Genomic DNA, 15,730 nt, shown 5'->3' on the forward strand with positions numbered 1-15,730 from the left:
GCAATACTTAAAATGTCTTCTTTCTCTCTCAGACAATGGCGCTGGCTAGTGGAGGGCAAGATGGAGCTATTTGCCTCTGGGATGTATTAACTGGAAGCCGCGTGAGTCACATGCATGGTCATCGTGGTGACATTGTTTCTCTAATCTGTACCTCAAGCTGTGTGATCAGTGGTGGATTGGATGACATGATCTGTATATGGGATCGCAGCACTGGTATCAAACTTTACTCCATTCAACAGGTAGGTGCAGGAGCTGTTCCCTTTTGTGGCTTTTTTTGTGTTGATTGAACAACCATCAACCAAAACTAGATTTCTTTAACTCATGAGAAACCTAAATTGAAGGGACAAGGCCCATTCAGCAGGAAATGGTACTAAAGTATAGTTGCCTGGTCCTAGATTACCAACCCAAAGGTGAGTTGAAATCTCACAACAGCAAGTTGTAAACTGGATTCAATAAATTTGTCAAAAATAATGACCATGAAAGTTGCCAGATTGTCATAAAAACCCCACTCGGAAGCTTTGACAACTCTGCCTGGTCTGACCTACACCTACACGTGGCTCCAGTCGCTCACTTCTAATGAGGGTAGCGAGAGATGGGGAATCAATGTTGCATTCTCAGTACTGTCTGCATCCTGACAAAAGCATAGATGAGGATTTCAGCAGCAGATGAGCTAAGGCAGGAACGAAGACGCGTGTGTTATGGAGATGGAAGTAGGCAGTCTTGGTGATGAAGAGGATATGGGGTCGGAAGCTCAGCTTGGGGTCAAATAGCCAATTACCCCCTCATCAGTCTACTCTCAATCATCAACAAAGTGTCGGAAGCTGTCAATGCTCAGTTTGGGTTCTACCAGAATCACTCAGCTCATTACAGCCTTGGTCCAAACATGGACAAAAGAGCATCAAAGAGTCCTAGTAAAATTGAAGTCAATGGGAATCAGGGAGAAAACTCTCCACTGGCTGGAGTCATACCAACACAAAGGAAAGATGATTGTAGTTATTGGCAGTTAATCATCTGAGCCTCAGGACATCGCTGCAGGAGTTCCTCAGGGCAGTGTCCTAGGCCCAACCATTTCCAGCTGCATCATCAATGACCTTCTCTCCATCATAAGGTCAGAATTGGGGATGTTCGCTGTTTAAGTGTTTACTTCCATTCGCAACTCCTCAGATAATGAAGCAGTCTATGCCCGAATGCAGCAAGACCTGGATGACATTCAGGCTTGGGCTGATAAGTCGCAAGTAACATCTACGCCACACAAGTGCCAGGCAATAACTATCTCCAACAAGCGAGAATCTAACCACAGCCCCTTGACATTCAACGGCATTACCATTGCCGAATCCCCCACCATCAACATCCTGAGGGTCACCATTGACTAGAAACTTAACTGGACCAGCCACATAAATACTGTGGCTACAAGACTAGGTCAGAGGGTGGATATTCTTCAGCGAGTTTCTCACTTCCTGACTTCTCAAAGCCTGTCCACCGTCTACAAGGCACAAGTCAGGAGTGTGATGGAATACTCTCCACTTGCCTGGATGAGTACAGCTCCAGCAACACTCAAGAAGCTCAACACCATCCAGGACAAAGTAGACCGCTTGATTGGCACCCCGTCCACCACCTTCAACATTCACTCCCTGCACCGTGGCTGCAGTGTGTACCATCTACAAGATGCACTGCAGCAACTCACCACGGCTTCTTCGGCAGCACATCCCAAACCTGTGACTTCTACCACCTAGAAGGACAAGGGCAGCAGGCGCATGGGAACACCATCACCTGAAAGTCCCCCTCAAAGTTACACACCATCCTGACTTGGAAATATATCGCCGTTCCTTCATTGTTGCTGGGTCAAGATCCTGGCAGTCCCTCCCTAACAGCCCTGTGGGAGTAAATTTAGTACAAGGACTGCAGCAGTTCTAGAAGGCGGCTCACCACCACCTTCTCGAGGACATTTCGGGATAGGCAATAAATTTTGGCCATGCCAGTGTCACCCACATCCCGTGAACGAATCACAAAAATAGGACGCCAAAGTAACGAACAGTATGGTTCAGCCTCAGACAGTGACCTGGGAGAGGGATGGAGTCGGTGACGAGGGAACAGAGTTTGTGGCGGGTACCAAAGACAATGACAATATAATACATCTTTTATTTTCCTAGCAGATTTCGTGTGCTGTTGCTCACGGTGAGTCAAATGATTCACTAAAATATAATGTCTTAAGTGTGACATGTTAAATGTGACAGGAACTAAATGACAATTACAGGAAATGAGTAGCGTGGAGGCCCCGACCTGCGAGGGAATATCAGCAGCAGGTCGGGGCCATAAAAGGAGCGGCGAGCGGCGGCCATGGGCAGTGTGGAGCATACCATTGCAAGGTACAGCGGGAGCTGGTGCAGAATGGCTACAGCTGTGAAGAGTGACGTCATCAAGATCCAGGTCGGTGATTGGAGCGTGGGCAGATACAGCAGGAGTGGCGAGGTCGGGAGGCGAAGGAGCTGTGACAGACTGTGGAGGGACGTGATCGGGGCTCAGGGGAGGCGCGAGTTCGGAGCCAGGGGCCCAGGAGCAGCACAGACCAGCCCACACTGCAATACGTGTGCACACTAGGTACATGCAGCAGAGCTGATCTCCAGTTGTCTTGGGTAATCCTTGCCACTGGACCAAGACCTAGCTCTGTCAAGCCCATGTGGTGGCTGGTGTGCAACGGCCACCCCACGATAAAAAAATGCACGCACAGGATGTAGTTCAGGTCCTTCATTGAAACACCTGTGAAGTCGTCCTTTTTTTGACATGGAAGCAAGTTATCCTCGTTTTGAGGGACTGCCTTTGATGATGATGACAGGAAATGCGAATAGGAGAGACTTTCATCTCATCACTCTGGATTAGCTTTGAACTTGGATCCCAGGATAAAAGCCATTGTCTAATCCCCTGCAGCACACAGTCCCATAGGAAGAAATGTTTTAAGATAAAATAAAGAGAAGAACTTTTAGATAAGTTTTTTACTGATAACTAAATTCAATGGAGCACTAAGGAAAAATTATCGAGTCATTAAAACTCTGTTTCTGTAGTGGATTTTCTATGTCCTTTTTCCCATTAAGTTTTTTACCTCTTAATATTTTCTTGCAGGACATGGGTTGTGGAGCCAGTTTGGGCGTGATATCCGACAACCTTCTAGTGACTGGGGGTCAAGGCTGCGTCAGCCTCTGGGACATTAGCTACGGGGACTTACTTCAGACCGTCTACCTGGGCAAAAATAATGAGTTGCAGCTTGTTCGGCAATTGCTGGTCCTGGACAATGCCGCCATCGTGTGTGACTTTGGCAGTGAGCTTAGCCTTGTTTACTTCCCGTCTGTGCTGGAGAAATTGGACTGAGGGAGAGAGAGAGAGTCTTATGCTAACAAGTCCCAGCCTCAAAAAAGAAGCATGGATGAAACATTGCAATCATGATCCTGAGTTTTTGTGTAACTAGGGATGTGATACACTGGATGGTTAGAAGCTCGAGGAAGAAATCTGCTTGCGATGTTAGGGGTCTATTACTATGTCGGTGAGCGGAAACAAAGCAAAATTATAATTTTATAATTTATATAACAAAGCTTCGGAACTGTGCACTGCACGGTGCAGATACAATAAATCTGCCCTAAAGCACTACGTTGACTTATCAAGCAGGTCCAAGGTTAGTAATCAGGCCTGATTTTAATCGGTTTTGCAACATTGCTTCATGTAAAATAGAGGTAAACTGTGATGCAAAGAAGATAGTGCAAAGGTATTTTTTTAAATTAACAGAATTAATTTTTTTTTGTAATGGGTCAATTTTATTTTAAAGTTCATTAAAGAAGTAAGTTTAAAAAAAGATAGGGCGGTGCAGGAGATGTTAAAATGTAGCTGTAATCTTGCAGACCGTGAGCAATTTTTATAGGTAAAAAGGAAAGTACTGAGAATGCTGGAACTCTGAATTAACAGAAAATTCTGAAAATACATAGTAGGTCTGTCAGAGTGTGTAAAGAAGAAAAAAAAGTAATGTTTTTAAAAGTCCCATTAAGCCGGCTATCGTTCTAACTGTTGACTAAATGCATTTTTCTCGGAAGAGAAAATGGGATGTGTTGAAGTGCAGCACAAGAAACCTTATAACCCCAGACTTCTGAGACTGAGGCACCACTTGTTAAGAGATGATCTGCCAACTTCATAGAATGGTCTACATCCAAATCATTAACCTGTTTACACGTGCTGATGACCTGTGTGTATTTCAGACACTCTCTGCTACCTTATTAAGTACAGTGGAATCCTGTTATGGTTAACAGTGCTGCACAGCACTGCCAGCGTTTTTAAACAACTGATTAAGTAGCTGCTCTGCCTCCCATCATCCCTGTGCTGCCCAGCTTCTCCACACCCCTGCGTTTCTCAGCTTCTCCACACCCTTGTTCCACCATTCACTTGGGCCATGGCTGACCTGTATATTAACTCCCATCTACCCACCTTAGTTATGTAACCCTTAATACCCTTGCCTAACAAAAAAGTGCTCACTCCTGTGCTCTTCAGTCTCTCCTCAGTCCCTGTTTAAATGTTAGTACCTTAAAACTAACCTTACAATGTTTATTTTGTTCAATTTGTCACTTTTGACCCTAAACCAGCATTCTGAATGAAGCACTGCTCAGCAACTTAAATTGGTGACCAGAGTTGCACAGGAGTGCAGTCTTCAGGACATAAACTGCAAGGCTCCCCTGCCTGCATGGAGCCTACCTAGATGCAAGTACAGGTCTAAAAAAGGCTGCAGCATTGTAGACCCACAGCTATGGCCACGCTCGTATCTAACATGTTGGCATTGAGTCTGACGATTTCTACCAATTTTGTCAACCTTGGTATCCTTCACAACTAAGGCCAAGGAGCAGTCCCATTAGTAATATTATTACCTATTTGTATGTTAAATATTAAAACTGAGGCAGTTGCTTTTCAACATTAGGATGCTCACTGCAACCGATCTGCACTGATTTATGCATCATCATCATAGGCAGTCCCTAGGGGTCGAGGATGACTTGCTTCCACACTAAAAATGAGTACTCAAGTGACTGATGAACTCATTTTAAATGGTGGAAGATGCCTGTGCGTGAATTATTTTAATGTGGGGTGGCCGTTGCACACCAGACACCACACAGGCTTGACATAGCAAGGTCTTGGTCCACTGGCAAGGAGATCCAAGTCGACTGGAGACCAGGCTCCACCACAGATTTATGCACCCTAGTTACTGACTCACCGACCAGTGCAAATAGTTATTCTCTATTTACTTTATCAAAGCCCTACATAATTTTAAACCTCCACCTGATCTCCTCTTAACTTTCTGTATTCTGGTGATTATTATATAAACAATTGCAATAATTTTAACAGTTGCAAAAATATCAGATGGGGTGTCATTTTGGAAAGCTATTTGTATTCTTATTACAAAGAGTGATCACTATAAAAGGATTCCACTCTACCTGAATTGCCAGTTATTTAATGAAGGAAATTCCTCTTGGTCAGCAAGGTTCAATAAAGAGATTATCGATGTGCATTTTATTTTTGCTGCCATATATAAAGTTGATGGGTATTTGCTAGATGAATCTCATTTTAATGAGACACCGACTGGTAGTGTCACAAAACACAACCTATTAGATAATTGTATTTGAAAACACAACATTCTGATTACACAGCTGAAGATGGTCAGACCCATTTGAGGATACTATTTAACGCGAGAGGGTATGGGCTGAACTGATTTGTCCCCATTCAGCCTCCCCCCTACTTTCTTAGAAGCTGCAGGGGGGTATCTCAGACAACCTAAACTGTGATTAAACAATAATAAGGGACGAATCCTGTACTGTTCTTCACATCAATCTGTCTGTCCTTTGTTTTCCCCATCTAATTATAGAAGCAGTCCATCCTTATTCAGCTTTGTTGCACTTTTAATTTCTTGGAGCAAGTGTTTTTTTTTTAAATGGTTAATTTTCAAATATATAAAGAAAAATTACTAAATTAGTGAAAGAGGAAGAATTGCAGAGTTTGTGGTTAAATTCTGTACTGACGAGAGCTCGATCAGCACTACTTAGTTGCTTACCGCGTACTTAATTAAAAAAAATATATATTTATTGCGCTTGTATTTTTGAAGGATGTATTGTAATACAGGGTGTTGTAAGATTGAGTTGATGTCACTTATTTATGGGGCGTAACTATAAAAGGTGATGCTCTACTGGAAATTTGGCCCCTTTTCACACTACTGATAGGATGCTGGTCAATGTCTTTTTTGGGGCAGGGGGAGGGGTGAGGGTCCATGTGTCCCTTTTCTTTCCGCTTTGCCTGGGTTGCAGCAGCCAACTGTGGTTGGGAGGCTGGAGGACTTCTAGCTAGTCGCTGGGACATCTTGCTGTCCAATCTTTTCTCTCTGACTCTTCCTGTTTTTTCTCGTTGTGTTTCTCCTTATTCTCTGTCTCTACTCTTTCCCTTCTCCCTGTGTCTTGCTGTTTTTTTAGTATTTCATTCTGTATTTCTCATTCTCCTTTTGGAGTTGCTTTCATTCTTGCAATCCCTCCCCCGCTTCCCCTCCTGTGTTGTACCTTTCCCTCTTATATATAATATTTATTTCCCCCATTTCTGCCTCTGTGCCTCTCCATCTCTCTCCCATTTCTCCTCCCTCTTTATATATCTTCATGTTTTCCTCTCTTCCATCTATACCTCTCTCCCCATCTTTCCCTCCCATTCTACTGTTGTCCTTCTAGCCTCTGCTTTGCACCTCACTATAGCAGTGCCAGCCAGATCAGCAATTCTGAGCTGAGTTGGGAAATTAAATCTGTGACCTCCAAAACACTGCTGCGTTGAACATATGCTCTTTCTAAATACAGGCCTTTTTTTATTCAAAACCAAGGGATTGTTTAATATTTAAAAACAAAAGAATTGTGTGTAGAATTTTTTTAAAGAAAATATGTATTTGTTTATTGTGATTAAGTTCTGGCTGGATACTGTGCAGACTGCCGGTATTTGAAAACTTATATCAGAGTTGTCTCTAAACAAGTCCTAGTCTCCCTTTAATAATTGAAAAGTTTATTTTTTCAAGTTTCCATCTGGATAGCTCTTTTGAACATAAATAAAATATCTGCAGACTTTTTTGTAATTTTTTTTAAGTGTTAGAGAGAATTAGAAAAACAAAATTAGAGAAATGTACAGAACCAAAGAACATTTCTTAATCTATCATAATTTTTTGGAATAAGCTTTTAATAAAAAAAATGTAAATATTGTTTTATTTTGTTTTTATACTAAAATATGCTACATGGTTCATTTTTAGTTTGCCTTTTGTATCGCGCTCTCCTCCAGTTTTCTCCCTCCTAAAGGCACTGACTATTATCAAAATGTATAAGGTTATAAGGGGGCTTGACAAGGTAGATGTAGAGAGGATGTTTCCACTGATGGGGGAGACTAGAACTAGAGGGCATGATCTTAGAATAAGGGGCCGCCCATTTAAAACAGATCTGAGGAGAAATTTCATCTGAGGGTTGTGAATCTGTGGAATTCGCTGCCTCAGAGAGCTGTGGAATTCGCTGCCTCAGAGAGCTGTGGAAGCTGGGACATTGAATAAATTTAAGACAGAAATAGACAGTTTCTTAAACAATAAGGGGTTACGGGGAGCAGGCGGGGAAGTGGAGCTGAGTCCATGATCTTATTGAATGGCGGAGCAGGCTCGAGGAGCTGTATGGCCTACTCCTGTTCCTATTTCTTATGTTCTTATGATTCCGGCTGCACTCCTCTAACTCACTTAGGTGATTGGTTTTGTTTTGTGGAGGATGTTACACCAAGCCAAAGAATCTGTTACATCTCAAACTTTTCCACTTCTGACAAAAGGTCACAGACCCGAAATGTTAACTCTGTTTTTCTTCACAGATGCTGCCTGACCTGCTGAGATTTCCAACATTTTCTGTTTTTATTTCAGATTCCAACATCCGCAGTATTTTGCTTTTATACAGGTACAACATCCGAAATCCGGAATCCTCGGGACCAAATCCGTGCTGGTTCAACAGTCTGAAATCCGGAATCCTCGACTGAATCCATGCTGGATTTTGGGGTTGCCTAAAAATAATTCCTGATTTCGGACGACTCCATCAGCTATGCGCGAAATGTCCGGTTTTTGGACAATTCCGGTTTTCAGAGTTCCGGATTCGGGACATTGCACATGTATTAGTGTTTAATTCACTACCACCTCTCTTCTAGGATTGCCCACCTTGAAGAAGTTCTGCTCTTCCCTCAGATTGGATTTCCGTTTGTCTCTTTTACTTTGTTCATCTTCATTGCTTTCTGTTTCCCTTCTAATGTTTTCCATTACCATCTCATTTTTGTGCATTAACCCCTTTTGTCTTTTAAATCACTCCTGCTTTCCATCCGATAATAGACCTTCCCATTTGTTTTTCCTCTCCTACCCCCTTTCACTGCCCCTGCACTTCCTTAAGAAAATGTTACATCTCAAACTTTTCCAGTTCTGTTTCTCTCCGCAGATGCTGCCTGACCTGCTGAGTATTTCCAGCATTTTCTGTTTTTATTTCAGATTCCAGCCTCCACAGTATTTTGCTTTTGCCTTTCCTGTTCTCACCTGATGCTCACTTTCCCTCGGGGATGGACAGTAACGGCAGGTTAATGATGCATGCTATTATTAATGTGCAATTGGCCAGCAAAGTCAGGGGATTAGGAGATAAGGCGTGAGTTGCAAAGCTCTAGAACTTGCTGGTAGGTTTACAGCAAGGCCCAGCCCATGTCATTGTTATGTTGAGTGACTGGTTTATGCATTAATTTCACCTACAATTTCCATTAATATTATAAAAAGGTAACATAAGAACATAAGAAATCGGAGCAGGAGTAGGCCACCTGGGCCCTCGAGCCTGCTCTGCCATTTAACAAGATCATGGCTGACCTGATCATGGACTCGGCTCCACTTCCCTGCCCGCTCCCCATAACCCCTTATTCCCTTACCGCTCAAAAATTTATCTTTCTCTGCCTTAAATATATTCAATGACCCAGCCTCCACAGCTCTCTAGGGCAGGGAATTCCATAGATTTACAACCCTCTGAGAGAAGAAATTCCTTCTCATCTCAATTTTAAATGGGCGGCCCCTTACTCTGAGACTATGTTCCCTAGTTTTAGTTTCCCTTATGAATGGAAATATCCTCTCTGCATCCACCTTGTCGAGCCCACTCACTATCTTATGTTTCGATAAGATCACATCTCATTCTTCTGAACTCCGATGAGTAGAGGCCCAACCTACTCAACCTATCTTCATAAGTCAACCCCCTCATCTCCGGAATCAACCTAGTGAACCTTCTCTGAACAGCCTCCACTGCAAGTATATCCTTCCTTAAATACGGAGACTAAAACTATACGGAGCACTCTAGCTGTGGCCTCACCAATACCCTGTACAGTTGTAGCAGAACTTCTCTGCTTTTATATTCTATTCCTCTTGCAATAAAGGCCAACATTCCATTTGCCTTCCTGATTATTTGCTGTACCTGCATACTAACCTTTTGTGTTTCATGCACAAGGACCCCCCGGTCTCTCTGTACTGCAACACTTTTCAATTTTTCTCCATTTAAATTATAATTTGCTGTTCCATTTTTTCTGCCAAAGTAGATAACCTCACATTTTCCCACATTATACTCCATCTGCCAAATTTTTGCCCACTTACTTAGCCTGTCTATATCCCTTTGCAGATTTTTTGTGTCCTCACAATTTGCTTTTCCAGCCATCTTTGTATCATCAGCAAACTTGGCGACATTACACTCATTCCCTTCATCCAAGTCATTAATAGATTGTAAATAGTTGAGTACCCAGCACCGATCCCTGCGGCACCCCACTAGTTACTGTTTGCCAACCAGAAAATTTATCCCAACTCTCTGTTTTCTGTTAGTTAGCCAATCCTCGATCCATGCTAATATATTACCCCCAACCCCGTAAACTTTTATCTTGTGCAGTAACCTTTTATGTGCCACCTTATCGAATGCCTTCTGGAAATCCAAATATACCACATCCACTGATTCCCCCTTATCCGCCCTGTTCGTTACATTCTCAGAGAACTCCAGCAAATTTGTCAAACATGATTTCCCTTTCATAAAACCATGCTGACTCTGATTGATTGAATTATGTTTTTCCAAATGTTCTGCTATTGCTTCCTTAATAATGGACTCCAGCATTTTCCCAACCACAAATGTTAGGTTAACTGGTCTACAGTTTCCTGCTTTTTATCAGCCTCCTTTTTTAAATAGGGCGTTACATTTGCAGTTTTCCAATCCGCTGGGAACGCCCCAGAATCCAGGGAATTTTGGAAGGTTACAACCAATGTATCCACTATCTCTACAGCCACTTCTTTTAAGATTCTAGGATATAAGCCATCAGGTCCAGGGGACTTGTCTGCCTTTCGTCCATTATTTTACCGAGTACTACTTCATTAGCGATAGTGATTGCATTAAGTTCCTCCTTCCCTATAGCCCCTTGATTATCCACAATTGGGATATCTTCTGCCATGAAGATCGATACAAAATATTTGTTCAAGCCGGGACTGGCTTTTCAAATGTGATGTTTTGCGCATGGATATGGTCCAGCAAAATTAACAGTAAATGGTCCCGTCCATTGGTAGATTTTTACTATTACTGTTTGTCCCACATCTCTTTTATTACCTTAACCGTTGTATCAAAATACATTGTATTTGCCCTTTTAGACTTGGCGGCGGTAAAGATCATTATTAGTTGTAATTGGTCATGTAACTGTGGAGTGAAAAACAGACCCTTCATCCTGAAACGTTAACTCTGTTTCTCTCTCCACAGATGCTGCCTGACCTGCTGAGTGTTTCCAGCATTTTCTGGTTTTATTTCAGATTTCCAGCATCCGCAGTATTTTGCTTTTGTATTCCTGGTTCAGGGCCTGGTATTGGGATTCGGACGTATCCTGATAAATTAAATGTTCAGGTGTTCTCATAACCCTCCCGGTCATTAATTCATGGGGAAAGATCTTGGTGGAATGTGACTCACTAGACCTCATGGCCATTAATAACAAGGCTAGCAATTGATCCCATGTCCAACAGGATTGTCCAATTAGTTTCTTTAGCATAGTTTTCAATGTGAGGTTCATCCTCCTAACTATACCTGATGATGTAAGATTGTGTAAAATATGGAATCGCGCTTTAATTCAATAACAGTTGCATTGGGGTTTGCATAACCCTTCCAGTGAAGTGGCTCCCTTAATCTGAAATAGTGAATTTTGGGAGACCCCATCTGGTACCAATATGTTTACTGTGGCTTGAGCTTATTGCATTGAGGTTCGGGAATGCCTCCGCCGACTTGGAGAAGCTGTCCACTATCACCAATACATATTTATTTCCTCTTGAGGATGGGGGAAATGGTCTGATATAATCTCTTTGTAAATTGGTCCATGGCCCTGCTGTCTGCTGGGTGTGGCACAACAGTGCTTTTTTGGTATTTACATCGGGATTATGTTGGTATTTACATCAGGATTATGATGCACACATTAGACAATGGTGGCAATAGTGCTCCATTTAGCCTCGTATTCCTGGCCACAAGCCAGCCTGTTGGAGTCTTTCCAAAGGTGGTACTGCTATGCCTCCGGGCACTTCCTCTGCCTTATTAAAAATGACCATAAAATTGGAGTGGAGGGCAAAGCTTTACCGTCTTCCGAGATAATCTTCCTCTTTTCCCATATTGGTAAATATTCTGTTAGGGAATTCCGCCATACATGGAGTCCAACTGTATTATATAAGGGGTCGGAAACTCTGGGATGTATTACCACGTATGCTACAGCTATCAACTCAGCGCTTGAGCAGACATATGTGCTAATTCTGTTTGTCTATCAGGATCTATTATACACTATCCTGTTTTTCTTCATTCATTTTGCAGATCCGTCTACATTTATATCCCTTAAGTTAGGCAACATTCCTGTCTTAGTCGGTTCCTCTGGATGGATTTGTTTTTCCCTCTTATACTGATGTCTTTCACTTTGATACATCAAATTCCCCATTAGACTTAGTAGATTAAGGCTATGGTGTACATGGATATCACTTTTCGGCAGTAATACGGTTCACCGAATCGGACATTAGTCACTGAACCATCTTTTAACCTTCCATCCAACAATCATCATCATCATAGGCAGTCCCTTGGAATCGAGGAAGACTTGCTTCCACTCTTTGAATGAGTCCTTAGGTGGCTGAACAGTCCAATACGAGAGACACAGTCCCTGCCACAGGTGGGACAGACAGTCGTTGAGGGTAAGCAAGGGTGGGACAGGTTTGTCGCGCATTCCTTCCACATTTTCCGTGTTTTCTGCATGCACTCGGCGATGAGACTCGAGGTGCTCAGCGCCCTCCCGGATGCACTTCCTCCAGGGCGGTCGTTGGCCAGGGACTCCTAAGTGTCAGTGGGGATACCGCACTTTATCAGGGAGGCTTTGAGGGTGTCCTTGTAACGTTTCCTCTGTCCACCCTTGGCTCGTTTGCCATGAAGTAGTTCCCAGTAGAGCGCTTGCTTTGGGAGTCTCGTGTCTGGCATGCGGACAACGTGGCCTGCCCAGCGGAGCTGATCAAGTGTGGTCAGTGCTTCAATGCTGGGGATGTTGGCCTGGTCAGGGACGCTAATGTTGGTGCACCTGTGCTCCCAGGGGATTTGTAGGATCTTGCGGAGGCATCGTTGATGGTATTTCTCCAGCGACTTGAGGTGTCTATTGTACATGGTTCATGCCCCTGAGCCATACAGGAGGGCGGGTATTACTACAGTCCTTTAGACCATGAGCTTGGTGGTAGATTTGAGGGCCTGGTCTTTGAACACTCTTCCTCAGGTGGCCGAAGGCTGCACTGGCGCACTGGAGGCGATGTTGAATCTCCTCATCACTGTCTGCTTTTGTTGCTAAGAGGCTCCCGAGGTATCCAGCAATAAATGAACAATTGATTTGGTCAACAATTGTAGCGGTGCCAATCCCACTATGTAGTTAAAGACCCAAAAGGTTGTTAATACAGGTAGATGTTTCTCAACACACAAAATAATTGATCTCTAGCGGAGTGAGAACTCAAGACACATAAGCGATTGATCTCCGCCCTCCCCGTGGTCCCAAAGGAACAAATCAAGTATAATGTCGACCCCAACACCGGCATAAGGGGAACCATAGCCAGTAAGCACGCCTTTGCCAAGAGCCCACAGAATGGGGGAGCCCTCGAGATTAAGTGGTTTTACGGGGGGGTAATACCCAAACTGTAGTTGAATCCAAGCCATTTCCTATAAAGATAGAAACTAGTAAGAGAACGTGTGTGTGTGTGTGTAATCATGAATCTGCTGAGTAAGAAAGGGGTGTTGGAAGCGCATTACTGGTGGGTAGGTGATAGATTTAGCAAACAGCAGTATTTGGCAAGCTGAGGAGATAGGGATTGAGGACCCCATAATAATACCAGGATACGGAGAAATCTGAGTGATCACCAAGATACAGGGGTATGATTTGGATAGAATATCCCACAATCTAACCCCTTAAATACAAGAAGTGGTAAAAGAAATCGAGGTGGCATTCGCCAAACAAAACACAATCATGGTAGAATGAAGGGAGTCATTGACATGGAAGGACTCGGCCTGCCCCATCCATTAAAGCAATATTGCTTCCACAAGAGCAAATGAACATATTAGAAAGGCTATTGACTCACTTCTCCAGCAAGGTATTTTGCACCCAATAGTGACAAGCTCACCTATTTAGCCTGTCAGAAAATCCGATGGCTCCTAGCGACTTCCCATTGATTGTCGACAGGTAAATAAGGCAATGCCTTCGTGTGCTCCAATGGTGGCATTTGCACCGGTGGCGCTCATAAGACTGACCCCAAAATCTGCTGTGTTCACGGTATTGGATATATCAAATGAGTTTTGGTCCATTCCCCTTAATCCAGAACACCACTACAAGTTTGCCTTTACCTGTGCAACTCCAAGTATACCTGGATTTGAACAGGTTGCACAATTCTCCCTCTATTTTCCACCAACAAATGGCTAAAGTTATCATCCAGTTTAGCCAGCCTGAATGTTTGATACTGTATGTCGATGCTTTGCTGTTGTGTACATGGAAAATCATGTGCTTTTGTTAAGAGAGCTGTTACAGTTGTTAACCAGAGAGGTCTAAAAGTTTAATCCCATAAAGGCACAGATTGTCTAAGCTAAGGTAACCTTTTTGGGAGGGGCATTGAAATTAAGATAAAGACCGTGCAGGAGTTGCTCTTACCAACGTCCGTTAAAGCAGTGTGATCATCTTTGGGATTGGTAGATCATAGACAACAATATGTATAATCTTTTCCTTTGAGAGTTCCGTGTTAAGGCAGTGGAATGATCAGTTCCGCGGTATTTCTTTCATGGACGATCTCCGAGATGGGTCTTCTGTCTTCCCCATCGACTGCAGTGCCGAGTGTCCAGATAAGTGGATAGGTTAGGTGATGGGCAAATGCATGGCAGATGAAGTATAATGTGGATAAATGTGAGGTTATCCACTTTGGTGGTAAAAACAGAGAGACAGACTATTATCTGAATGGTGACAGATTAGGAAAAGGGAAGGTGCAACGAGATCTGGGTGTCATGGTACATCAGTCATTGAAGGTTGGCATGCAGGTACAGCAGGCGGTTAAGAAAGCAAATGGCATGTTGGCCTTCATAGCGAGGGGATTTGAGTACAGGGGCAGGGAGGTGTTGCTACAGTTGTACAGGGCCTTGGTGAGGCCACACCTGGAGTATTGTGTACAATTTTCGTCTCCTAACTTGAGGAAGGACATTCTTGCTATTGAGGGAGTGCAGCGAAGATTCACCAGACTGATTCCCGGGATGGTGGGACTGACCTATCAAGAAAGACTGGATCAACTGGGCTTGTATTCACTGGAGTTCAGAAGAATGAGAGGGGACCTCATAGAAACGTTTAAAATTCTGACGGGGTTAGACAGGTTAGATGCAGGAAGAATGTTCCCAATGTTGGGGAAGTCTAGAACTAGGGGTCACAGTCTAAGGATAAGGGGTAAGCCATTTAGGACCGAGATGAGGAGAGACTTCTTCACCCAGAGAGTGGTGAACCTGTGGAATTCTCTGCCACAGAAAGTGTTGGGGCCAATTCACTAAATATATTCAAAAGGGAGTTAGATGAAGTCCTTACTACTCGGGGGATCAAGGGGTATGGCGCGAAAGCAGGAAGGGGGTACTGAAATTTCATGTTCAGCCATGAACTCATTGAATGGCGGTGCAGGCTAAAAGGGCTGAATGGCCTGCTCCTGCACCTATTTTCTATGTTTCTATAAGGGTATTTTTATATCTTTCTGATACATTTGATTGACATGTCTGGTTGCAAAGTCCTTTTGCAACATGCCTAGTTACAAAGTTCTTTTGCTGGTTGCAAAGTCTCTTTTGTAACAATGGTAAAATGTCCATCTAGGTCCGAGACATCATGTCTCCTGTGGTCATAAATAACATGTTTATTTGGGGTTGCAATGTCTGCAGTCTGAGTCATATGGTTTCCAAGCAATGTTGATCTACCAAGAAATGTTGACACATTTCCCATCAATATTTATCTCTCAACCAATACCACTGAAACAGATTGGGCTAAAAATTTGGAGGCTTTACGCCATCCGTTACCATCAAAATATGTCAAAAAGAAGGCAGCCACCACTTTCGCCAGCTGGTGTACAGTCCTGTGGCGTCCTCCATTTTCCCAGGCCCAGCAGCGCTGCCAT

The 15,730-nt window shown here is 43.4% G+C and overlaps 1 protein-coding gene across 1 annotated transcript in view; it reads left to right on the forward strand.

The window, feature by feature from the left end:
• scap (SREBF chaperone) overlaps positions 1–7,159 on the forward strand; it is a 261,047-nt gene extending 253,888 nt beyond the window's left edge. The window contains exons 22-23 of the mRNA XM_070895010.1: positions 33–239; positions 3,118–7,159. Coding sequence (XP_070751111.1) covers positions 33–239; positions 3,118–3,363 — 453 coding nt within the window. The 3' untranslated portion in view covers positions 3,364–7,159. The remainder of the gene's footprint in view (positions 1–32; positions 240–3,117) is intronic.
• The last annotated feature ends 8,571 nt before the right edge of the window (positions 7,160–15,730 follow it).

Source organism: Pristiophorus japonicus, chromosome 1 (assembly GCF_044704955.1).
Source record: "Pristiophorus japonicus isolate sPriJap1 chromosome 1, sPriJap1.hap1, whole genome shotgun sequence".
NCBI lineage: Eukaryota > Metazoa > Chordata > Chondrichthyes > Pristiophoridae > Pristiophorus > Pristiophorus japonicus.